The 25724-nt window shown below is 37.2% G+C and overlaps 5 protein-coding genes and 1 non-coding gene across 6 annotated transcripts; 3 read left to right on the top strand and 3 right to left on the bottom strand.

Moving 5' to 3' along the window:
* The first annotated feature begins 3324 nt into the window (after nt 1–3324).
* On the top strand, nt 3325–4779 carry LOC103339877 (histone H2A-like). The gene is made up of 2 exons (XM_008243230.2): nt 3325–3799; nt 4335–4779. The coding sequence occupies exons 1-2, from the start codon at nt 3590–3592 to the stop codon at nt 4581–4583; spliced, it is 459 nt and encodes a 152-aa protein (XP_008241452.1). The 5' UTR covers nt 3325–3589; the 3' UTR covers nt 4584–4779.
* Nucleotides 4780–5073: 294 nt separating this feature from the next.
* On the top strand, nt 5074–5147 carry TRNAN-GUU (transfer RNA asparagine (anticodon GUU)). The gene has a single exon. It is a non-coding gene; the product is annotated as a tRNA-Asn (tRNA).
* A 472-nt stretch (nt 5148–5619) lies between these two features.
* Nucleotides 5620–6282, bottom strand: LOC103339885 (histone H2B.3-like). The gene has a single exon (XM_008243239.3). It carries the CDS (start codon nt 6182–6184, stop codon nt 5780–5782), a length of 405 nt encoding a protein of 134 aa, XP_008241461.1. The 5' UTR covers nt 6185–6282; the 3' UTR covers nt 5620–5779.
* A 2109-nt stretch (nt 6283–8391) lies between these two features.
* On the bottom strand, nt 8392–10809 carry LOC103339895 (uncharacterized). Its single transcript, XM_008243248.2, has 2 exons — nt 10055–10809; nt 8392–8667 (listed from the first exon to the last, which is right to left on the bottom strand). The coding sequence occupies exons 1-2, from the start codon at nt 10648–10650 to the stop codon at nt 8661–8663; spliced, it is 603 nt and encodes a 200-aa protein (XP_008241470.2). The 5' UTR covers nt 10651–10809; the 3' UTR covers nt 8392–8660.
* A 946-nt stretch (nt 10810–11755) lies between these two features.
* Nucleotides 11756–15840, bottom strand: PPA4 (pyrophosphorylase 4). Its single transcript, XM_008243262.3, has 9 exons — nt 15682–15840; nt 14107–14274; nt 13980–14008; nt 13500–13565; nt 13313–13420; nt 12947–13012; nt 12757–12877; nt 12566–12647; nt 11756–12172 (listed from the first exon to the last, which is right to left on the bottom strand). Exons 2-9 carry the CDS (start codon nt 14270–14272, stop codon nt 12130–12132), a joined length of 681 nt encoding a protein of 226 aa, XP_008241484.1. The 5' UTR covers nt 14273–14274; nt 15682–15840; the 3' UTR covers nt 11756–12129.
* A 4939-nt stretch (nt 15841–20779) lies between these two features.
* Nucleotides 20780–24607, top strand: LOC103339914 (ras-related protein RABE1a). The gene is made up of 9 exons (XM_008243271.2): nt 20780–20919; nt 21043–21161; nt 22187–22259; nt 22355–22455; nt 23074–23139; nt 23386–23483; nt 23601–23663; nt 23741–23833; nt 24315–24607. Exons 2-9 carry the CDS (start codon nt 21089–21091, stop codon nt 24396–24398), a joined length of 651 nt encoding a protein of 216 aa, XP_008241493.1. The 5' UTR covers nt 20780–20919; nt 21043–21088; the 3' UTR covers nt 24399–24607.
* The last annotated feature ends 1117 nt before the right edge of the window (nt 24608–25724 follow it).

Here is a 25724-nt window from a genome sequence, read left to right as displayed (position 1 = left end):
TTGGCACCGCCGGCTAGGACACCTTTCCCCAGCCCGTTTACAATTCTTAGTTAGTACCTCTTTAAATTGCTCCTTTGATTCTCGTCATGTTTGTGATATTTGTCCGTTGGAGAAACAAACCCGCCAACCTTTCGGACTTAGCTCTATTTCAACTTCTAGACCTTTTTCTCTTTTACATTGTGACATTTGGGGTCCTAATAGACATCCCTCTCTTACTGGGGCTTACTATTTTTTATCCATAGTTGATGATTTTTCTCGTTTTACTTGGATTTTTTTTATGGAACATAAACATGAAACACAAGCCCTCCTTAAAACCTTTTTTGCCTATGTTGACACACAATTTCATCTCAAAGTTCAACAAATCCGTGTTGACAATGGGGGAGAATTTTTCTCCATGCGCAATTTCTTTTCTGACCATGGGATAATTTATCAACACTCTTGCATTTACACACCCCAACAAAATGGAGTTGTAGAACGCAAACACCGCCATCTCCTTGAAACTGCACGAGCCCTTCGTTTTCAATCTAATTTGCCCATCAAATTTTAGGGGGAATGTGTTCTTACTGCCGCTTACCTCATTCAATCGCTTCCCTACATCTCTCTTTAACAACAAAACCCTTTTGACATTCTCTACCACAAAGCACCCTCTTACCACCATATGAAAGTTTTTGGTTGCCTTGCCTATGCCATATCTGTTCACCCCAGCTCCAAATTCTCTCCTCGAGCCCACAAATCCGTTTTTATTGGCTATCCCATTGGTCAGAAAGCTTACAACTCTATGACCTTGAAACCCATAAAATTTTCACTAGCCGCGACGTTCTCTTTTTGGAAAACAAATTCACTTTCTCCAGCCCCGACACACCCACACCACCACATACCACCGGACCCTCCCTCCCGTATTGCCCTTCACTGGCCCGGACCCATTCCTTTATACTACGACCTTTCCCTTCTTCTCCGTCCGCCACCCGCCTGCCTGACCTCCTCCATCAACCCGCTCTTGATCTTCCTCTTCCCACGGACCTCCCTCCTTCCGCTAGCACCTAGGCATCACTTCCGCGATGTACCCCTACCGGTGCATCACCGACACACTCAGCCCACCCGTATCTCATCTCGTCCCAAGCAACCCTCCACACGCCTCAAGGACTTCGTTTGCTCGCAGTGATTCTGCCCCACATCATTCCTCGTCTTCGCCAACCGGTCCATCACTGTACTCGTTTTCCCGCACAAACATCTTTATTTTGTTAACTCCATCAGTCGAAGTGTAGAACCTTCTCTTTCGCAGAGGCCAACAAAGCAATCCTTTGGCGTGAGGCTATGGACTCTGAACTTGCTGCTCTTGCTGACAATCACACTTGGACCCTTACTCGTTTGCCTCTTGGAAAATTTCCCATTGACTGCAAGTAGGTGTACAAGTTCAAACACCGTGATGATGGTTCTATCGAGTGCTACAAAGCTCGTCTTGTTGCCAAAGGTTTTACTCAAACAGAAGGCCTGGATTATCATGAAACTTTTTCTCCCACTGCCAAGATGATCACAGTTTGTTGTCTTTTGGCTGTCGCCGCCATCAAGCATTGGGTTATCCATCAACTTTATGTTTATAATGCCTTTCTCCATGGTGATTTACATGAGGAAATCTATATGTCTCCTCCTCCTGGTCTTCGGCGACAGGGGGAGAATCTTGTGTGTCGCCTCCACAAATCTCTTTATGGACTCAAACAGACTTCTCGACAGTGGTTTGCCAAGTTTACTGAAGCCATCCTTGTCTGCTGGTTTTATCCAGTCAAAGGCCGATTATTCTCTCTTCACCCGCAAAGATGGCAAGTCTTTTACAGCATTATTAATTTATGTTGATGATATTCTGATTACAAGAAATGATATTGATGCCATTAATTCTCTCAAAAGTTTTCTACACACCCATTTCCGTATCAAAAACTTAGGCGATTTGAAATATTTTTTGGGTATTGAAGTCTCCAGATCCAAGAAAGGCATTTATGTTTCACAAAGAAAATATGCACTTGAGATACTCAAAGATTATGGGTTCTTAGGTGCTCGACCAATTGACTTTCCAATGGAGGAAGCTAAGCTTTCTGACAAAGGTGAACTACTCAAAGATCCCGAAAAATACAGACGATTGGTGGGACAACTGCTTTATCTAACTATTACCCGACCAGACATCACCTATTCGGTACATGTCCTAAGCCGTTTCATGCACCAGCCACGATTACCTCACATGGATGTGCTCTTGGGTTGTTCGATATCCAAGTCTACTCCAGTCAAGGTTTGCCTTTTCATCGATAACAAGTTAGATTTAATTACTTATTGTGATTCGGATTGGGCTAGTTGTCCCATAACCCGCCTTTCAACTACTGGATATTGTGTATTCTTGGGTAATTCATTGATTTCCCGGCGAACAAAGAGACAAAGGACGGTTTCATTGTCCTCTGCAGAATATAGGCCATGGCAAGCACTGTTGTGAGGTTACTTGGTTACGTTTTCTGTTGCAAGATTTGCACTTGCCATCTTCAGGAGCATCTTGTATGTATTGTGATAATCAAGCGGCATTACATATAGCAGCAAATCCAGTCTTCCATGAGAGAACACGACATATTGAGATGGATTGTCATTTTATTCATGACAAAATACTTGATGGTACTATTTCTACATGGCATGTGAATTCTTCGCAACAACTAGTTGATACATTTGCGAAACCTTTGGGCAAGGAGAAGTTTTCAACTATGTTACGCAAGTTGGGCGTTCTTGACATTCACTCTCCAACTTGAGGGGGAGTGTTAGAAAGTAAATGTATTTTAGATCGGAAAGAATTTGTAATTGATTCATTATCCAATCCTTCCCTTAGATGGAATTCCTAGATTGTAGGATTCCTTATTGTACAAGGAAAACTCGTGTACATATCTCTATGTTATTAATGAAATATTCATTCAAGCCAAATATATTTTTCTACAGAGAGAGAGAGAGATAGAGTATTTTTTGAATTTTTTGGGTTTTACTTTATTTTTCATTTTTTAAATTTATTTTTAATGTCTAAAATGACCATTTTGCTTTCTTATTTAACAGCAAATTGGTTAAAATGTTGCGGATTTAGACGACAAGAGCAAAATTGGTGAAAAAAGAACTTCATATCTTTAATTTTCTAAAAAAAAAATAGAATATAAGGTCAATCGAAAGTTAAATACAAGTTCAGAGTACAAATCACTAGTATACCCTATCAATAAATACTCATGGCCACGAGCGGTAGCCCAAATTGGAACTTATCTAATAAGAGAAAGAACAACCCCCATGGGACCTCCACCTGGGTTGTTGTCACTATTGCACTCTACTGTTCAACTAACACCCCTTTGGTCCACTCCACACTGTCGGATTGCCAACTCAGATTCCCACAACCGTCGATCGGAGCCAATCCAACGGCCACCGTCCCCGGATTCCAAACCATTCTTGGTCTTCTAACCTTAGTTAGCCTGTATATATCTCTTTTCTACTCGAGCACCATTTCCCAAAATTTGACTTTTACATTTTTATTGTTTCTGTTTGTTTCTCGGGAAATTCAATTCAGAAGTTCCGAGGCAGAGTGATGGACACCGGGGTAAAGTTCAAGAAAGGCGCCGGAGGAAGGAGGGCAGGCGGTCCCAAAAAAAAACCGGTGTCTCGGTCCGTGAAAGCCGGTCTGCAGTTCCCGGTTGGACGTATTGGCCGGTATTTAAAAAATGGCCGATACTCTAAGCGAATCGGAACCGGAGCTCCTGTTTACCTGGCTGCTGTGCTCGAGTACCTTGCTGCTGAGGTAACCTTAGTTTCCTCTGTCTCTGTCTCTGTCTCTCTCTGATTGAGCTGATATGTTGCTTAAGGCTCTTAGGGTTTCTGATTTTGATTTTCAGTTGGGATCTGTTTGGTGGGTAAGATACTGATGGAAATGGAAATGGAAAATCGTGGCTTTTCTAATTGTAGAGCAAACCAAGAGTCAGCTTAGCTTACCTTTACTGAAACATCTCAGTTAGGCTTTTCAATTTCGCATGCAAACAGGCTCTTGAGGTCGTAATTTTTGTGATATAGGTCAGCTACTTAATTGGGTTCTGAGTTTGATAGTTGATACTTTGATCACGGGTTTCAATTGATTCCCTCAATTTCAAAATCAAAGATTCAATATTTGATAACAAGTGAGTTTATTTGTTCTATGGGTTCTGTTTTATTTTGTTGTAATTTGCCTACATTGTTCTCAGTGGCCAAATGGGGTTCAAGCATATGGTGTATATGGCATAAACCATGATCTATGAGTTGCTATGAGTTAGTGTTAACCGTGATGGGAGTGATTTGGTTAGGTTTTGGAACTGGCTGGAAATGCTGCAAGAGACAACAAGAAGAACCGCATTATTCCGAGGCATGTGCTATTGGCCGTGAGGAACGATGAAGAACTCGGAAAGCTCCTTGCTGGTGTGACAATTGCCCATGGAGGTGTGCTTCCCAACATCAACCCTGTGCTTCTGCCGAAGAAGCCAGAGAGGGTTGCGAAGAAGGAGCCCAAGTCTCCGGCCAAGGGCACCGCCACCAAGTCCCCCAAGAAGGCTTAAATTGTCTAGCTAGTAGTGTCTCTGGGTAGTAAATTAATGTATCTCTGTATGGAAATCTTCATGTGTGTACTTGGTTAGTAGGATGGTTCATATGTGTCATTATCACCCTAGGATTTCAGTCCATTGTACTCTGTGTTTCCAATTGTAGAACATCCATGTTTCTGATGAAATGAAATTAGCCCCCTTCTAGATTTCACTTGTTGCAATGCTGCAATTGGACATAATTCGCTTGTGTGTGTTTGCACTTTGTTCTTACTATTTGGAGAGCATCTGCTTCATGATGCTTGGGTGTTTCAATAAAGATTCTAAATCAAGGTGGATGACAATTTGTTGTATTGTAAAAACACAAAACAGTCCTGTTTACCAGGGCGGTTAAACTCGGGCCAGAATTGTGACTGAACTTGAAATCCTTGATGAAAAATTTGGTGCAGCATTTGAATGCTTACGGATAAGCGTTTATAAATGAAATATCATAGAAAAATAATCAAAAGCTGGAATAGCTCAGTTGGCTAGAGCGTGTGGCTGTTAACCACAAGGTCGGAGGTTCGAGCCCTCCTTCTAGCGTTTTTATTTTAACAAAAGATTGGCCTTTTTTCTAATTTTTATTTTTTCTCAAAAAGAAAAGAAAAGGAGGGGCAAAAAAAACCTTGAAAGCTATTGAAAAGACGCAACTATTGCTACCAAATCATTTTTAATTCATTAAACTCAAAATTTTATTCAACTTTTGATATTGTTTGTTCCTTATGCTCTTTCATTAATGGTTACATGTTCATGGTTCGAGTCCTCTTCCGATCTCATTTAAGATGACTTGTTCAAAGATTTTATTCAACTATTTTCATCAACGAATCACTTAGGTTAAAAAATAAAATAAAATAAAATAAAAAATAAAATGTAAGCAACTCAAAGGTTGATTTGCAGCAATTCAACTTATTTCTTTACCCTCCTCTTCCTCCTTATTTTCATTGATCTTAACAAAATTACCAAAATTCATACCAGATTCAGATGAAACCAATCCCACAAAATAAAACATGCACCATATAAAACCTCTCCGCACATCTTATTAAATTGAAGGATCCAATTTCATTAATATATCCAATTTGCCCTAACACCATATCCAGAAACCTGGATCAACAAAATATTTATAATAACAAAAAAAATCACAAAAAATTATCTTAAGAGAGAAAAAAAATAAAAATTTAACAACTGGTAAACTTGGTGACGGCCTTGGTGCCCTCGGAAACGGCGTGTTTGGCTAGCTCACCGGGCAGGACCAGCCTGACCGCGGTCTGGATCTCCCGCGACGTAATGGTGGGCTTCTTGTTGTAGCGAGCCAATCGTGAGGCCTCCTGCGCGAGCTTCTCGAATATGTCGTTGATGAAGCTGTTCATGATCCCCATGGCCTTGCTGGAGATCCCGATATCGGGGTGCACTTGCTTCAGGACCTTGAAGATGTAGATCTTGTACGTCTCGGTGCTCTTCTTCACCTTCTTCTTCTTCTTCTCGACGCCGCCTTCCTTGGGGATCTTCTTCTCGGCCTTCGGCTGCTTCTCCGCCGGGGCTTTCTCTGCGACTGGTTTTTTCTCGGCCTTAGTTGGCGCCATTTCGCCGATTTTTTGTTGCTTCTGATCCGATACGAACGAACTGACGAATGAGAAGGAGAACGGTCTTCTACACACAGAGTGAATTCAGGGATTTTGGTGGATGGAGAGGAGAGTGCGCGAGTGTTTATATAGTGTGGTGAGGTTGGTTCTGATTGGGTTTTGGGATTTCACGAGGATTGGTGACGTGGGTGTTTTTATCTCCGTTGGATTGATTTGGAATGTGGGATGGCGGATGCTTTTGAGTCAGTCGTAGTCTTATACAGATTACGAAGTTGATTTGGCTTCCGTCTCAAATATGGACCGTACGATTGCTTGAAGAGAAATTGACTTGGCTACTCTCCCTACCGTAGGATTTTAGATTTTCTTTCGCAACAATTAACAAATAGATATAGTACGGACGGGGACTGCTGAAGGATGACTGGACCCATTTTGGTAACAAAATGCCAATTAATATTTTCTTTGTTGTTTTATGAATTTATTTTTTTTAAATCTGAAACTATTATTTTTCAAAATTATAATTGGGTTAAATTTTAAAAAATGTGGTAGATGTGAGTAGGGATGACAATTTTCCCCACCATGGTTACAGTCTTTGCAAGACTTCAACCTTAATGAGAGTATAAAGGATATAAATTGGATATGGGGATGATTTAGGGAAATTTTTGAATATGGTGTTTGGGATATGGTATTCTAATCCCCATATTTTATATTCCTTCTACATATATTGAATTAAGTATAAAACAAAACTTTTGTATTGTATGTTTAGTTTCTAACTTCTTTTTTTCCTCATTCATAAATTATTTTTTCATTGGTATTTTGTAATGGGGCGAGGCTTTGGAATTTGTACCCCAACGAAGGAGGGGATGGGGAATCCCCAATTTGAATATTACCCATATGGAGGCAGGGATGGGGAACATGGCATACCCATCCCCGATTCGCCATATTACCATCCTAAACGTGAGTTAAGTCAGTTGGTAACGACAAGGAGCCTACGCTTTACATCAAAGTTTGAATCCCTCTATTTCATAAATTAAATTATAAATTAAATTATTGTTTTTATAAGAAGAAGAAGAAAAGGTTAATTGAACTGTACATACTTTTAACCGTATCCTCGTGAAGCAAAGGGAGAAATGTGTTAATTTTTTATACAAATTTATAAATAAACCCAATCCTAGACATGTATTTATAAAAAAACTCAAACACTATTTAAACATAGAAACACACCCAAAATCAACCTCAAAGTCAACAATTGTATATTTTTTGGGTGTGTTTATAAATGGGTTTTGAGTGTGTGTAATGATGAATTTTGGGTGTGCTTATAAAGTGTTTTGAGTGTTGGTTTTTTTATAATTTCAGCTCCTCATTTTTGGTGTTTTAGTGAAACTCCCATTTTTTTTATTTCAAAAGTATTATTTTTCATCATTTTAAATTGAAGAAATGAACATTTAAAAACTAAAGAGTTTATAAAGTATCTTGTAACAATGAGTAATGCTATACTTACCTACATTTTTATCTCATATTTTTATACCACATGATGTGGCATGTCCATATTATATGTCACATCAATTAAATCAATAATGTGTATTTTAATTAAGACAATTAGAAAAACAAATATTAGAATAAATCATAAAAGAAAAGAAAATATTAAATAATTTTAATTGACTTGGTTGTCCACCTCAACTGCCACATAAGATGGTATAGGAATGTGGTATATAAATATTGTAAGAGTAGTATTCTGTAACAATTCAACTTAGGAAAATGCTAGGTTTACCACATTTTTCATACAATTGATAGAGGTGGGCCCCATTGTATTGGTGGGCTCCACCTCTATTAGAGAGGTGGTACAATTGTGGTATGAAAAAAGCAATTCAATTAAAATTATTTAATATTTTATTTTATTTTATGTTCTAATTGCCTTAATTAAAATACACCTTTGATTTAATTGATGGGCATATAAAATGGAAGCCACATCTTAATAAAGTGGGCAGAAGTTTTGTTCTGGTTTTTTTTTTCCCCCACGATTTTAGTAGAGGCCGAGTCTTTTTTTTTTTTTTTTTGGGGGCACATAACGGAGCCAAGGGCCTAACACTGACACACAGGGGTCTGCAAATCATTGCGTTAAAAATGATCACCAATGGCCCAAAATTGGACCCTTAGCTTTAACCACAAGCCAAGCCGCTGAGGCAAAACTCAAATTTACAACCAAGAAATATCAAAGATGGATGCACCATTTTCGTCCATTGATAAGCTAATCAAAAACTACTTTAACATAATGAAGTCTCACAAAACATATCTTCTTCCTCTTCTGTACTGTCCAACGTATTGGAAAGTCAAACAAAAGCTAACAGAAAACTGCATACAAATACCATGTTAAATTGAAATAGCCTTGATCTCCCACCCCAAGTAAACAATGAAATGAGAAGATCATTGCCAGCTCCTTCTTTAATACTTCTTATGCAAACCAAATCTTTGATCTCCACTAAACCCTGTAAGAGGAAAGATAATCATGGAAAACACGCAAAGCATAGCAAATGGCAAGGTCGGCATGGTTTGTACATATAGACGGTGAATGATTAAATACAGTAAGACAAGAAATAGTTTGCATGAAGGTAATGACATGATTCCAAAATCCTAAACAAATTCCTGGCAGTTTGGAGCTTTGAACCACAGCTTACCACAAACACAAGTGGAACATGATGATTCAAGTAAGTGTAGAGATTATTACAAGGAAACAGACCACATGCAAGGTTTCATAGTAATATATAATGCTTGGTGAAGGCTTGAGAAAGAGACATCAGAAGGATGAATACACAACATGCTTAAAGATGAATTCAACTCAACTGCTACAATTATTTTCTTTTTCTTCACATTGACACATGAATCCACTGGGGATAAGAACATGATGAAGAAAAAGATATTGAGGGAGCAACCAATTTGAAACAAGATCCAGATCTAGACAGAGAACACATATATTCCAAGAGGACTATAAACCTCCTTGTTATTAAATCAACACGAAACAAATTGATTGAACAAGCATAAGGGTCAACAATCTAGGGTGGCTGGGAAGGATATTGTTAAGAATACCAAATATGAGAATAAATTGATGGTGAGAGCAAGCAGAAGCAGAATAATCCCTAGGTCCTTGTGTGATGCCTGCCGAAGATGGCAACAATTGATGGTAAGAGCGGGTGGTAGCAGAATTAGTCCCTAGTTCTTCATATTGTCAATTTCAAGATAACAGACTATATATACGAAAAATTACTTGACCAATACTTCTTTTTCTCAGCCTACCTGGTAATAGCAGGCAGATACTTGAAGTTTCATAAGCTTTTATGTCAACATCTTGAACATCCTAAAGGATAACTTTTTTCATAATCTAAGCAAGAAAATCACCAATGGTTATAATCTAATTCCTTCAACCTACTGCATATCTGTTCATTACAGTGCTAGTGAAATACATGATCTTCTTTTGAGCTTTCAACTTAAGTTAGTACAATTATGATAACTTCAAAACAAACAGAAATCCAACTTACTACTATTTCTAACTACAAAATAGATGTGTCCTTCCATATGTGCCATCTTTCGCGAAAACAGTTCGCATAAGCTCTTTACTCTGATATTTGAGTGAAGGATTACTCCAAACCTCAATTTGAGAAGTTGGATAAAATCTTAGGCTAATGAGCACAAAATTGCAATTGAAGTAGAGCATTCACTAACTACAAGTTTCCAAGATCACATAGCATATAGCATTTCTGCAACTCACAACAACTTTCAAATCCAAAGCACTTCAACAGTGAAAAATGCGAGAGCAATAAAACACAAGCACATTAAACGAAAATATGGAAGGAAAAAAAAGGGATAATTCATATAAACCTTGAAGAACCGGCATTGATATTCCGATGAAGAATCCGACCCTGAACCGAATCCCCACCATCAATCAATTCCCTGAGCCCCAAATTTCCCACCTGCTCTTTGTCCTCCTCTTCCTCCTTAGCCTCCTCCTCAACACGAACACCACTACTGCCAGTGCGAGCCTTGCCAATCAGTCTCTCAAAGTAATTCCCATATATATACTCTGGAGTGTATCCATTTTCTTCATCGAAGAGCATGATATGCCCATGCCACTCCCAGACCCGATAATCCGAACCCGTTTCCTCATGAAACCCGACACAAATGTGATGCTCCCCAATCGTCACCGCCTGACCCGAATTGGGTTTGAGGGAATCGGTCTTGCCGCTGAGAATGACCCGGATGATGTCCTTCTCGAGCTTGGATTCTTCTTTGGCGAGCTGGGTCTTGTTCTCGTCGTCATCGTCTTCATCGCCAGAGAGATTGGCGGCGTCGAAGAGAAGTTCTTCGAGGGTTTGCGAGAGGAAGGAGTTGTTCGTTGGGGGTCGGATTTGGAGCCTGCCCATGAGGGTTTGGAGCATGAGGTTGTCGAAGTTGGTGGTGTTGGTGAAGGAGCTCATGGTGGTCGGCTTGGTTTCGTTTCGGTTTCCGGTTCGGGTTCGGACTGGTATGTAGGGTTTTACGACATCGCCCTATAAGGGTTTTTGGGTTTTGGGGATATGAAGGAGAAAACAGTTGCTTGGTGAGGGTTTATGGCTTTAAGCTTTAGGTTTTGCGTTGGGAATATTTTTGACTCTGGTGGCTTAGATGATTGAGGATTCGGGGTTTTCGGCCAGGTGTGCAGGTGACATGGAGCCACGTGGATGTAGAGATGATAAACATACACCGTTGTGACCTGGATGTTTATCACTTTGTCAACCTATGGGATGTGACTGATTCTAAGCACAATGGCAACTTAAAAATTTAAGCCCAACCCTTCTTTGCTTTTGCGTAGGTAAGTAGTTGGTTAGGAGCAATGAATGCATGCCTTTTCATTAATCCTCTTCTCCGTAGATTTGATCGATATAAAGTAGTTTAGATTATTGTTTGTATAAAAATTAAAAATAAAAGTTTGTTGGTTGGATTTGCAGGCATATATATTAATGAGTTTGAGTTTGTGTATTGACATGGTCGTAGTGATATATTATATCACGAGTGTGTGCTAATTTTAAAGTTTGATGGACTTATTTTGGTTGACATATTTGTATAACTTGGCAACTTGGATATGTTGTGCTGGAAACTTTTGCCGGCGGCGCTATGGATCATGAAGAGGCTAGGAGGCAAATTGCTGGCAGGAAAGTTCTTAGTTTCTTTGACTGGTGATTGCTGTTATGCGGCTTTGGAAACTTTCCTCAGCTTAGTAAGTTTCACGTACTTATACTTCAGCTTTGATCATTCTCTCGATAAATTGAAGGGGCCTATGAGGGATAGATTTTGAAACTCAATATCTTAGCACAGAGATTTTTCGAATTTATGAACGATTTGATCAGTTTGCCTTATGATTAATGCGGATAGTGATGGAAATGTAGCTGGACAGAGCCTGGTGGGCAGTAAACGATCATTTGGTGTTTTAAGCTTACTTTAAGCTGATTAACTCATCATATTAACCGTAAAACTTGAAATCCGTAACAAACGATACATTGATGTTACAAACTCCACCTTCAAGCATTCTACAAAAAAATCAACTGTCCACAAGAATTGCTTCATTACATCTACATATAGTAAAGAATACATTTTTACTCCAAAAAATGAATAAGAACAGCACAATGCATACAAGTACACTCTGTTTCAAACCCATGTCAGGGTGAAGGAAGAATGACACAAAACCAATATATCAACCCAAACTACAATTCTTTTTCCAGTCGTTTTCGATATTCATTACTGTATAAAAGTTTTAATACTTGTCATATGAAGCAGATGAGACAATCCATCTAGAGTCGTAGTATAAGCATATGCATACATTGCGAAACAAAATGCATGCATAAACAACACAATAATAAAGTTATTTTCATTACAGATGATAGATGATAGCACCCAAGATTCATTGCTTGCACAAACAACTACCGCCTGAGGCTCTCCACTATGTAGTCCGCATATAGGTCCCTATCACATTAGAACAACGAGTTTGAGAGATTAAGTTCGTACTCCATTCATTTAAGTTTGTAGACAAGTAATATTAGACTATTTAGACTCTCTAGACAAACCCAAATGTAAACTGAATCCAGGCATCTAACCCCAACTCTTGGTCGAGGATGTGAACTGGTATTAAAATGCTTGACTTTGGCTGATGTGAAATGAAATTTAGGCTGACAAATGCAGTTCAAATCCATTTTCTTATGAACCAGAAATGATCAAAACTTGAAAAGTCGAGGGGTGATTCGGTACTTTTGAATTGTATAAATGCTATTCTGATTTCTAACATCTACATTCTCATAACACCACTGACAGTATAATTTTCAGACAAAGAGGTAAATTTCTGAGAGCATTAACACTTACATGGAATGCTGGATTGCATCATAGGCAGCAGATGCAGGGAGAAAGTCGTCAACTGCAACTTCTTTGTTCTCATTTTTCTTGTCTGATTTTTTTGGTTGGTTAAGGAAAAAAAATTAATAGCGCTTTGGAGAAAGAACCATTATATCCCATAAAATTACGATTTCTCGAAACTGAAATTTCAAAAAGGATACAGTCCTCAAAGAAGCGCCGGATCTCAGCCAAACGATGTGGTGGGAGATCCTTGATGTCCTGGTAGTGTCGGTATTCGGGATCATCAGCACAGACAGCAATTATCTTGTCATCTTTCTCACCCTGATTTCATAGAAAATTAGAACATTGCGACAAATTTAAAAGAACAACCATTTCTGTCTGAATATGTACCTGATCGATCATAGGCATCAAGCCAATTGCTTTTGCCCGAAGAAAGCATCCAGGAACAACTGGCTCCTGTAAGTTTTTTCAGATTCAAAATACATCAGCGTGAGTTTCCACATACAAGCATCAGCTTTAACATAAACCAAATGGATTTAGAAGCTGCTCAAAGTTTTTTACAAATATAACACATGATTTCACCAGCAACTGTGCATGGATTTACAAATATGTCAGAATAATCTCACAACTTTTCATATGATTTTTACATCTGCATGATTGATTATATCGTAGGGAATGGTTCATGTCATATTCAGGTTAGAATGCTAAAATAAAATTCCAAAATGGCATTTCCAAAGGAAAGAAGCATAAAAATACCTGCATTATAATCAAGACATCCAAGGGGTCATTGTCCTCACAAAGAGTTCGGGGGATGAAGCCATAGTTGTGGGGGTAGACAACCGATGAGTACAGTATGCGGTCAACCTGCAAATATAAACACCTGTCAGCAAGCATACTTTATGTACTAAAAATATGAGGAAGATTAGCTTGTCACAAAACTTGCCTTGATGAGTCCAGTTTTTTTGTCAAGCTCATATTTCACTTTGCTTCCTTTAGGAATTTCAATAACCTGTATACATTTCCACAAGAACAACGATCAATAGGATGCCAACCATATCACAATACATAGTTTCTGAATAAGTACTATAAAGGTCGTAACTCTTAGAATTAGAATATGAAAACTGACTAGTTAGAGAAAATACTGTCAACTATGATATTATAGAGAAAATTATCTTCTGAAGCAGATTATTTTAATAATGAAATTATACTAAGAATGTCACTACATTCTGGAAAGTTGGTCAACTTAATCTAAGATGACTTCTTCTGTTCCGTATTAGCATTGTACAATCATTCCGTGTGTCTAATCAATATTCGCTCAAAATAAGCATGGAAAATGCATAATTTGAGCAAGTATAGCAAATGATAAAATCATTATAATAAAAAGTTAAGGCATCAAATAGTTATTAAGGTTCAGTATACTTACACAGTTGAAAATCTTTGGAGCTCCAGGTCCTATATTAAAATGAAAAGGAAAAAAAGTTACACATAGGGTAAAATAACAATTAAAGAAAGCTGACATGACCAAGATGGCTGCCAAAGTTACTGCTCACCTATTTCAAGATCATGCCAAGGGTGTGCAGCTATAGACCTCCTGGTCATGGAAGAAAGTATCCTCTCATTAAGAGGTGGATGTGAGGAATGATGATGATGATGATGGGAGTCGATAACTTTTTGAGGAGGCTCAACTTTTTGAACAGTCTCAATTGGTGGAGCCATAACTACAAGATATAAGACCACAAGAAGTCATCAAAAGCAGTACTACGGAAACACTCTATGAGCTATTTAATTAATCAAGCAAAAGATTTCGATAGATTTTTTCAACAATGTCTCATGAAGCATGTCTAACAGGCCTTAAACACAATTCCCAAAAGTTCAAATCTAGAATAAGTGGGCCAACAAAAGAAGGCATATGTACAAGCCATAAAAGTCTATCTCAGACAACTGGAGTAGTAATCAATATCATAAAAGAATGTCATGCATTTATCCTTTGATTAAAAAGAGTCAAACACAAAATGTTGAGGACCTTCAAATAAGATGAGACTTATGAAGAAACATTTTAGATATATTTAAACAAATTGAACCTTTTTCCTTTCCCTTTTTCTTTAACCTTGTACAAAATACACACACGGACATACAGAAACAGTTCCATTTTTCCAGAATTCATAATGAAGTTGAACATTGATATCTCAAATGCACCCTCGTATACAAGATCAAATAAAACTAAAGCCATTTTTGAAGGACTTAAGCTATCAGATCCGATCATCCAAATGACAAAAGGACAGCAAGGAGAAGAATTAGTTTCTCACACCAAATCAAAAAATCCCAACAAAATTTTGTAAAAGCTCTTTCTTCAGTTCCAGATGTTAAAATCGTATATAAAAAATGTTCTCGCAAAAGACGGCTTTGATATCAAGATCACATAAAACTAAAGCCATATTTGCAGAACTTAAGCTATCAGATGCGAATGACAAAAGGCATTAAGGAGACGAATTAGCTTCTTGCACCAGATCGACAAATATCAGGAGCTCCAAATTTTGTAAAAATATCTTTTTTCACCAGAGGCTAAAAATCAAGAAATTAATTTAATAATATCCTCGCAAGTTGACAGTCAAAATGTTTCTGGTAACGTGTCAGCAAAGCGTTTATTTAAAAGTAAACGCTGAGCAAATGAAAATGTATGGAAACTTCTGCAATCTAAATATCCGGCGAAACCGTGTATAGATCTGCCAAACTATGACTTTAACTTTACTAAAATTACGAAAATAGGAAGTAATTCACAACACAGAGAACATGAGCAATCTCAGAACCATAACAAAGAACAAGGCTAGCTCTCAACATCTAGAAAAATTGATCTCAGAAACTAGCATAAATTCCGCACAATCATTTCCAATTGTAATAAAGATAGAGCAATTCAAAACGCAAACATGGAGCGCACGCAGCAAAAACAAACGCTTACGAGCAAAAGCGAAGAGAAAAAGATCAGATCCACAAACAGAACAAAAACGACGCTAAAATCAGCTAGAAATGTACAGTAAAGTCAGAAAAACGACGCCAAAATCAGCTAAAAATGCAGCATAAAGTTTACAAAACGACAGTGTCTCGGACTCGTAAAAGCAAGCACATACCGGTAAAGGATCGGAGTTACGAAACCCTAGCTGAAGAAGAAGCCTTGAGAGGAAGGAAGGAGACGACCGAAGAGCACAGATCTCAAAACGAAGAGGAGGCAGGCAGAGAGGAGGAGTGAATGGGGCGCTCAAGTAGAGGAAAGCAATAAGCAGCTGTACGTGTTCCCGCTCTCTTTGTGCCTTCCATTTAAAGGAGAAAAAAAAAAGGGGAAAAGGAAAAAAAACAAAATTAAAGTGAGAAATTCCCAAGTTTTGGTGCTACGAAAATGCTTTTGGCATCCGTATATTCTGGCCAACTGAATAGAACGTGCCTCCAGCTGGCACTGATCCGCTACGTGTCTCAGCCTTATTGGGTTGGTGCAAGGCCCCACCCTCGGACAAAGACGGTGTTCCTAACGGTCGTGAGGGGCATTCTTTTTGGGTCCGCTGCTCATACGTGAAGCGGACGGTGAGGCGTGTCTTGAAAACAAATCGCACTTGGATAAGGATAGATTGAATGAACATGCATGTATAAATTTTTTTGATTATTTGAAATACAAATTTCTTGTGAAAAATGTTTGTTGTGATATAAGCAATAGTAAGGAGGGAGAATTTGAACACACGAGTCCGAATACAAGGATAAACACTCTTAATCATCTAAGCTACAGTTACTTTATTCATAAAATGTTTATCAAGTAGGGATTGGGAGGACTAACTGATGGAGCACAAAAATTGTGTGTAGATGCTTTGCGCACCTAGTCAGATTCTGCCATGTCATCATGTGGGCCATGGTAGGGGGAATTTGATTAGTGAGGTTTGATGTGGTGGAATAAATGTATTGGAAGCAAACCACAGCCAATGAGAGGGGATAGTTTCCTTTATCTTGGGCATGTGGGGTGTGACCGTGAGTAAGAGGTGTGTGTGAATGCCCATCCATTACTCTAAGGCGACATTTTTCTTGGTTTGACTTTGATCTCTGCGCAGAAACCTACCAGTCTCCCTTCTAAATTGGTTAAAAAAAAATTGAAACCTTATCTTGGAGAGATTTACTTGGAACAGTCAGATTGTACTAAAAATTTGGTCCATGCAAGGACGCGGCGTTTGAATGTGGTCATTTGTATTGACCTGGTGAACAACTTAAAAAAAAAAAAGTACGATTATAGGAAGAGTAATAATGACCACGTCAATCTTAGTGACTTTTTCATGGCCTGCCACTGCGCACCTTGCTGAAATTTGGATACATCCAGAAGATATATATATATACATATATATATATTTTAATAATACTTTATAATGATGTTTTTATTAATCATGAATTGAATTTTACATAGGGAAGATTTGTGCATTTATTTCACATTAAGGAATTGAAAAGAAATTAGGAATTAAATTCTTGATTTCGAAGGAATTCAATTCTTGAATGGGATGGGGTATTCTAATTCTGGAGAATTAATCTATTAGGAATTCATCTTTTTTACCAATTATATCCTCACATTATTTTTCAAAAGTCCAAATTCGTCATCTACTTTAACCCAACAATGAGGATATTTTAGTAATTAGCACCACCCCTATCCCAATTTCATATGATTTAGTAAACAACTTCAAATAGGAATATGAAATCTAACTCTCATCAATCCATATGATTTAGTAAACAATTTCCATAAGAATCTGGAATCTAATTCTCCTCAATCCAACTTCTTCTCAATTCAATTCATCCCAAATTCAATTCCTCAAAATCCAATTATGGATTAAGTAAACATACCATGAATTTTGAGATTTGGAATCCTTTTGTCTAAATAAAATTTTTACAATTAAATTTCTAAAATTTTTTTTTTAGATGAACTTCAAAGTTTTCAACTTGCACGCAACAGGTTGTACATATAAATGTTACATATCCAAACTTTTATTAGAGTTAAATGGTTAGATTTCCAAACATGTATAGTTTTGTGGGGTAAATGGTACATGTTAAATCATGTAAATCTAGTTTGGTTTACGTTACTATATATTGTGTGTCAAGAGAACATCTCTTTTGATGTAATAATAGATATGATACATATAGGATTAAAAACTTACCTGAAAATGGTGTTAATAAACTTGGGCCATGTTGGGGCATCTCATGTCTATGAAATTGGAAAATTGTCTAAGATTCATTGAAGAGTTGAGCATGCCCTACTTTTCTTATGGGATTATGCGATTCCTAATGACTAAAGAGGTTGATGTGATCTACATCTCATTCTCCATCGGTCCTACGTAGCAATCCATATACAACAAGGAATTTTTGCAATTGCCTCAGGAATCTTACTTGCAAAATTCCACTTTGATTTTTCTTCATCTTATAAGAATCTAGACTTAGAAATTCGAACGCCATGAAGATGTAGCATCATAATATTTTCCCCTTTACAACTCCCTTCTATGCCTTTTAAAAGATGCTCATCAAATTTGATTTTCTTTTTCATCTTGTTTGGTAATGGGCAATTTGGAATTTCCATTTTGGATAAATAGAGAATTGAAATTTACTCAGATTTTCTCATATGGTGAATGATGTGTTACGATTAGTCCTTATGATAAATTTTTTACCATTAATGCATGTGAGACTTGCATGTCATCAACTACTAACAGGGTCATGCACCTCCTCTCGTCGAAAGGATATGCTAGAATTTGTCCTTATGATGGTGCTCACCATATGTTCGACTAAATGCTTCAAAGAGACTTCACCCATCATGAATCTAAGGAAGTTAGTATTATTAAATTTTAAGGTTTTTTAGGTTTTAGAACTTTTTCTCAAAGGATGTATTAGAAATCTAAAAAAAATAAATTATTTTGCTTTTTCTTTTAAAATTTTTCTCTCTCCCTTTTTCTAAAATGTCCCTAAATTTTAATGGTATTTAGTTGTCTAATTTTTGTTGTTGAACTTTTAATCTTTTAAATATTGCCCATTTTTTGAAAAATTCATAGCTACATCATCAACAGTAAAAAATGATTGCCTACGTATACGTTTATATTAGCAAAATGTTCCCATAAATTAAATTCTAGAATCGACATGTAACATCAATCATACCATGCAAAAAGCAACTGACATCAACATAAAGAAGGCTCATTTGTCACAGAACGAAGCATCTAAAACACATTTTGTAATTCTAGTGCAAATCACACTCAACTAGCTCAAGCATGAGACAAGTCAATTGTGTGCAAGAACAAGTACGATTGGAGGGCGCCGACACACACAAATGGACTGGTAGGAAACCCGACCATCCATCACAATAGGCACGTAAGAACAAGCGTCCAAGCGGAACTGCCTTGTGATTTTAGATCGCTGGTTTTAGATATTTAGCTGAGAAAAAGAAATGGCACGTGGCACCGCCATTTTTATATTGTGCGTACCAAACAATAATTCAAAAATGAATAACATCTTTGATCTTGAGTGCATAGTTGGCCAACTATTTTGTATATGCGATGAAGGATTCGGAGAAGTCTTTGAATACAAGTGTAAGCCTACCTGAGTTTGATTTTTCGCCTGTTTTTTTTTTCAAAAAAAAAAAAAAAAAGGTTGGTGGCATATTATAATATTTGAGCTTGATTTGAAATCTTTCATGAATGTGCAAAGCATGTTATAGTTTAGGTTGGTAAGGAGGCTTTGCAATGAATGTCTCACGGATTGAAGTTATCATCTTGGTAGCCCTGTATGAAGTATATTAGAAGTATACATATGTTAGGTCAGTTGGATAGGGCAAGGAGAATCACATTGTGACTTCAGATGGCAAGGAGAAGTAATCAAGGGGATAGAGAGCCAAAATATATTTGTAAGTTGTTGATTTCATTTTAATTTGGTTAGGCTTTTTTATTTTCCTTATACTTTCGATTCAAATATTTCCCCCAATTTGTTAAACCATAATAGCACAATATACATTTAGAGGAACAAGAATGAAGGTGTTTCTTTAAAAATTTCAAAAAAACATTTAATGGAAGATAATAGAATATCTACAAATTGTAAACTATAGGAAACAAAGTGATCAATTTGCCTAAAATTTTTTCTCAATGACCAAATTAAATTTTCGTATAAAACTCTATGACCAAAAAAGTCTTTCCCAACCCTTTATATTTTAAGTTTGTTTTGTGAAGGGTATTCTAGTTCATAGTCAAGAGACCCATCCCAATTTTGATAGTAAGCCTTTTTGTGAAGCCCAATAGCTCTGAACAAAGATGTTGAACCCATTATGCTGCTTCCACTCCCATCACCTCAAACCTAAGGCCCTCCTCAAATTTGGACCAGGGAGCTTGTTTGAAATGCCTCTGAATAAGATTGGGCAATGATCAAAACCTAGTTTTTGGTGGGCGATCAATGTTCAAGGTTGGCAATTTCTCTCATCATTTTGAGATCCACGATACATTGCTAATTTCTTCAACATTAGATTTGAATTTGAGATATCTTTTAGTATTAAAAATATTATTTAAATAAGAGAAACGATCATATCTCAACTCTTCGCCAATCTCTTCTCTCATCCGTACATCCTTGATACCACCCGCTATTCGACTCATTGAGTGACCTTGCATCTAGCTATATTTAGCCAATAAGTAAAGTGCAACCCATTAATTAACCTCAACCAAAAACTAGTTGTATACAAAATTTTGGCTTCAAATGCGTATGCCATTATGTATTATCATTTAAGAAGTGCAAAATAAGTTTGAAGATGAAATGTTTTTGTATGTTTTTTTTTTCTTATATATATTTATCATGTGAATAACACGTGATCATATCCATCACGCAAGCAAATAACACGTTATAATATCATAATGTGAATAAACGTGATAACATACATGTATCTACCATTGTACCAATCTATCACCATGTAATAATTGTATCGAATGTGAAAAAAATTCAAAACATCACCATTCCCCTTTGTCTCATTTCGTTTATTTAATTTTGAGTGAACAGACAGACTATCAAGTTTATCAACATCTCCATGTTCACCAAATTTTTTTTTTAAAAACTTTCATTTCATAACATCTCCGACGCTCTTCACGAGAGTATAATAACGTGCGTCACATCCACACAGATCTCATTGGCCCCTACGATCTAACGGCCAGGAACTCTCATCCCACAACATATCATTTCTCTCTCTTCAAAAAACCGAAACAAATAAAAAAACAAAAAAATCAACGGCCGACTGGTGCTGAGTCTGCTGACGTATCAGGGACTCTGCTTCTGCTTCCCTCCTCTTTTCTCTCATCTGCTTAGATCTCACTCTCCTCTTTCCTGATCTGGTATCTCTTCTTCTTCCTCAAATCAATTTTCACCTTTTTATTTTCGCTCTCGTTGTTTTTTTCAAAGATTATTTGTTCCGCTTTTGTGTAATTATTCACCGGGAAGCAGTTTTTTCTCTCTAGGGTTTATTGTTGCTGGTAATTTTTGTGGCTTTGGGAATTTTTTGCCATGGCTGCTCCACCTGCTAGAGCTCGAGCCGATTACGATTACCTCATAAAGCTCCTCCTGATCGGCGACAGCGGTACGATTTTATATTTCTACCCTCCCATTTGTTGTGATCTCATGGACTGGAATGTGTTATTGTCACATCATTTGATCATTTATATTGATTCGGAATTTGACGTGCATATTTCAGATGTTTTCTGTTTTGTGTTTCCTTTTTCTCTTTGGTAAATCGTATTTGGGTTGCTGTTGATTCCAGATATATGTTTGTTTTGCGTAATATTAGATGAAATAGAAGTTTTGGGTCACCGTGTGGTTAGCCGCTTCATTCTTAATAGGTGGTCTGAGATGTTAGGTTTGCTCTTAATTTAGTTAATTGAAGTTCTAGTTTAGCTTCCTTTGGGTCAGCATTTCATGTGATGTCTGTATTTCAGGTCTATTCTATATGAATTTTCAAAATAATCCCATTTGTGTTCAGGGACTATCGGAGTTCGAGCTATTTTATAAGATGAATGCCGTTTTCTTGGGACTCAACTTAGCGTAATTTCTTTGATAATGTTTTCCGGGGCAATTTTTATCAGTGGATAACTCTTAGAAAGTATTGCTAGATTGCACTTTACCATTGAGTGACTCCTGTTAGGGGGCAACACCTTGGGGAGTCTCCTATAGGCCAACACATGCGTGTTTGAGACCCCACTTCAATCCAGAAACTTAAACTTATGGGGTAGCCTAAACCCAATAGCTGTTTGAAGTGGTGTCTTAAACATGTATATGTTGGTCTTTTGATATTTCCCAAGGTGTAGTTTCATATAAAACCTTGGACGTTTCCAATTTTAGGTGAATATTTGTTGTATGCTATTTATATTGTTTTGTTAATTCTACTTACTATCATCTGGCGTCAAATGATTTGATTATTTTCAAATGCCTGTCCAGCATTACTAGGGTCAGATGACATCGAGGAAGTACCACATTTGATTATTTTTCAATGATTTGATTATGGATGTTGAGCATGCCCACATTTGTATTTATGTTTTCTTGTATGTACCACAGCCATTAGTTTGAGTTTAATTCCCTTTTCTTTTTCTTTGTTATGCAACTTTGCAGGTGTGGGTAAGAGTTGCCTTCTTCTGCGTTTCTCTGATGGGTCCTTTACAACTAGTTTTATTACAACCATTGGGTAGGTATTTTCTGTGCATGACTGTATTAGGGGTTTTGTTCTTCCTCCCTTCTACAACTGCTTCTGAATCTTGCTAGGTTGTAATTCTTTGACAGTATTGATTTCAAGATAAGGACCATAGAGCTTGATGGGAAACGAATTAAGTTGCAAATTTGGGATACCGCTGGTCAAGAACGGTTTCGGACAATTACAACTGGTTAGTTCTGTGGCATTAAAGTGTTTTTAGGTTGAATTTGAATATGTAACCATTCTCTCACTTTCTCCTAAATACAAGTTTGAGTATATGATGCTTGCAACCTTGCCTGCCAAAGATGCACTTTCATAAAGGAGAAACTATAAAAAAAAAATTGCATATTAATGTTTTAAAGTTAGATGAATGTATTAATGTTCTTAGGTCTCTGCTAGTCTGCCAACAAGACCTCTTACAAAAACCCTAATACTTTGACTAGACGGGTCTTTGGTCTAACTTTAAGATATTGCCATATTTTCTATATGGGTGGTTTACAGTTCTCTGAATGTCGAAGGTCTTATATTGTTCCAGGGTCTCTCTGTTGCTTTATTGCTACAGTAGTGAGACATGCACGGAAGAAATATGTAGACCTGATGATTAGGGCCATTTCAGTTCGTTGGTTTTAATTCAAAATTTAGTTTTGTGGTGGGCACATCAGATGATCAGATTTGAACCTGGGTCTGAGCTCATGAAGCTGTTAACGAAGCTGACATCTCATATTACCTCTCAACATTGGTTTTTCTAATCTTGCGTTCATTTCCTAAATTTTTTCAAAGCATTCTTAATTATTCTTTGTCTCTGCAGCTTACTACCGTGGAGCCATGGGCATTTTGCTCGTGTATGATGTCACTGATGAGTCATCTTTTAACAGTAACTTCTTTATCACTTACATCACCCTATGCTTATATTCATCATTTGTCAGTTTCCTAGCTTTTAGAACTTTATTTATGTGGATTTTATTAAAGTGAAGAAAGTACAATTGCCTGATATTAAGATTATTGTGGATTTTGTCTGTGGATTCTATGGATGTCATTCATTCTTTAACAGGGAATTTTTTTTAAAATTGTTGGTTATTACATATACATGGTAATGAATCTAATTTCTACCTTCATTCAGACATTAGGAATTGGATTCGTAACATAGAACAGCATGCTTCTGACAATGTCAACAAGATCCTGGTGGGTAACAAGGCTGACATGGATGAAAGCAAAAGGGTTTGTTCCTATCCCTTCTCTGTGTTTTCTTGTTTATGGACGTTTCTGGTTCGTGCATATTTGTGTGCTATGTGACTTGTGATCTTCAATCTTTACTTGACAAGTTACATTTTTCAGGCTGTCCCCACTTCAAAGGGTCAAGCACTTGCTGACGAGTATGGCATCAAATTCTTTGAGACAGTGAGTTTCTCATGGTGTCTTCTAACTTACAAAGTAGTTGGTTTTTTCCTATTTGCTGAAAATACTGTGTATTACAGAGTGCAAAGACAAATTTAAATGTGGAAGAGGTCTTCTTTTCAATAGCTAGGGATATCAAGCAAAGACTCGCGGATACTGACTCGAGGGCTGAGGTATGATTATTTTGAATGGTTCATGTCACTTATATTACTGTCTTTCCCTCCTGATACATATGTTGCTTGGTTTCCTGTGTATAACTAAATTATTAGTGTCTGTACGATCTTTTTAATTTAACATCTGAAAATATACAATGTCTGTTTTTTTTTTCCTTCTTTTTTTCTCTGTTGTACGTTGGAGCCCTATTTCATCCCCCTTTGTTTTTCTCTCTTCTGGCTTAAAGAAACTATTTCTGTTCAATAATTTAATATCAAACTCTGGTGGGGGCATAAACCAGTTGGTAGTCACCCTCAAAAGTGTTAACATCTGGTCCAAATCCGTCCTCTTACAATGTTTGAAATTTGCTTTCTTTGAAAATTATTGAGTATCGAGTCTTGATACCAATTTTGAGTTGGTTGCCAACCATTTGATTAAATCCCATCTTTCATCTTCTAGTCTGATATATACTGAGTCTTTACTTTTTTTGAATTTTGGCAGCCTCAGACAATCAAGATTAACCAACCAGATCAGGGAGCCGGAGCTGCTCAAGCTGCCCAAAAATCAGCTTGCTGTGGTTCTTAAGAAAAGTGTGTTGAACATGATATGCTGCGTAAATGTTTAAGACAACGCAAACACTCTGCTGGGGGAAAAACTGATTTGTCACAACTATGTTACTTGTGCTTGTATCGCTTTCTTTTATCATTATTTTATAACTACTACTGATTTGGGTGTGAATGGTAGATCCTCATATTTTGGGAAGTCAATTATATGTTAGTTGATTTTTCATGAAAGTTTATCTTCTTGAGCATATATAAACAGAGAAGTTGATGCCTTCTTTAATAGTGAAAGTAGCCTGTCTCATCCCTTATACAATTGTTTCATAGCTTTGTTGATGCCTTTTGGGAGCTGCATTTTATTTAATGCTTTGGCATGAAGGTTCCTTTACGGCCTCCTTTGGATCTTGTAAGAAGCAAGGGGAAGGAAAATTTCTCCTGACAGCATAAAGTGACTGACTTAACTAAGCATTTTAATATTTCCATCCCCTTTCGTTCATTCTTAGAAAGTGAGATAGGAGTTGACTGACCATTGCTGGTATAGTTGGTGGTTCCAAACCATTGATAGCTGTGGAAAACCACTGTGACGCTGAATCCAATCAATGGCTAATAGTTGCCAACATGCGTCGATGTTTGTTTTTTGTTGTTCTGGCTGTAAATAGCTCAGATCCGGCATGCAAGATAGGGTTCGTGTGTTTCTGTGTGAGCCTGTGAAAAAAGGTAGAAGTGAGGATAGTTCATCATAAGTCTATTCCATATTGCCTGTGAAAAAAGGTAGAAGTGAGGCTAGTTCATCATAACTCTATTCCATATTGTCTTGTTCGAAATGTTCCGAAACAGATGTTGTAAAGCCTCATCTTATCCCTATATCAACATCTATGTTTTATTGTCTGAAATGCTCCCAAAAATCATTGTATTACTGTTGCGTCACACTCTCGGGTGTTAGTTTTGGTGCATTTAGCATGAACAACACAGGTTTCAGCAGGGCCATGCTCACAGTGGGTTTACATATAAAGCGTCCTAATGCTGCTGATAATGTATTCTCTTTTAACTGTTTACCAACTTGGAGGTATTAGGACGTCGGGGTACCTTCTGATGCGTAGCCCGTAGAGCTAATAGACTTCCACTACACTAAAAGCTGCCTTGTATTATTATTATTTTTTTTTGAAAATTGACCAAAAGTTTAATAATGCAGTTGATAATTCATGGACCATGCCCATTTTTTAAAAAAGGCAAATAAAGTACAAAGGAGAAAAGAGAGGAGAAATCTATAAAAGGAAAAAAGAGAGGAGAAATCTATCTCATTATTGATTCAGTGATTGCCTACAAGCGTGATTTTGCTTACTCTGATCAC

The sequence above is a fragment of the Prunus mume genome, linkage group LG1 (genome assembly GCF_029339155.1).
Source record: "Prunus mume cultivar Tortuosa linkage group LG1, ASM2933915v1, whole genome shotgun sequence".
Taxonomy (NCBI): domain Eukaryota; kingdom Viridiplantae; phylum Streptophyta; class Magnoliopsida; order Rosales; family Rosaceae; genus Prunus; species Prunus mume.
The sequence above is the reverse complement of the archived record's forward strand: the minus strand, read 5'-3'. Positions and strand labels throughout refer to the sequence as shown.

What these genes read in the sequence shown, in the direction of transcription:
- LOC103339895 (XM_008243248.2), bottom strand. Translation starts at nt 10,650, where the DNA reads ATGAGCTCCTTCACCAACACCACCAACTTCGACAACCTCATGCTCCAA.
- LOC103339877 (XM_008243230.2), top strand. Translation starts at nt 3,590, where the DNA reads ATGGACACCGGGGTAAAGTTCAAGAAAGGCGCCGGAGGAAGGAGGGCA. An exon ending in TCGAGTACCTTGCTGCTGAG is followed by an intron (nt 3,800 to 4,334) that starts GTAACCTTAGTT and finishes TGATTTGGTTAG; the next exon opens with GTTTTGGAACTGGCTGGAAA.
- LOC103339885 (XM_008243239.3), bottom strand. Translation starts at nt 6,184, where the DNA reads ATGGCGCCAACTAAGGCCGAGAAAAAACCAGTCGCAGAGAAAGCCCCG.
- LOC103339914 (XM_008243271.2), top strand. Translation starts at nt 21,089, where the DNA reads ATGGCTGCTCCACCTGCTAGAGCTCGAGCCGATTACGATTACCTCATA. An exon ending in TGATGAGTCATCTTTTAACA is followed by an intron (nt 23,140 to 23,385) that starts GTAACTTCTTTA and finishes ACCTTCATTCAG; the next exon opens with ACATTAGGAATTGGATTCGT. An exon ending in GCATCAAATTCTTTGAGACA is followed by an intron (nt 23,664 to 23,740) that starts GTGAGTTTCTCA and finishes TGTGTATTACAG; the next exon opens with AGTGCAAAGACAAATTTAAA.
- PPA4 (XM_008243262.3), bottom strand. Translation starts at nt 14,272, where the DNA reads ATGGCTCCACCAATTGAGACTGTTCAAAAAGTTGAGCCTCCTCAAAAA. An exon ending in AAAAAACTGGACTCATCAAG is followed by an intron (nt 13,421 to 13,499) that starts GCAAGTTTTGTG and finishes TTATATTTGCAG; the next exon opens with GTTGACCGCATACTGTACTC. An exon ending in ATGTCTTGATTATAATGCAG is followed by an intron (nt 13,013 to 13,312) that starts GTATTTTTATGC and finishes AAAAACTTACAG; the next exon opens with GAGCCAGTTGTTCCTGGATG.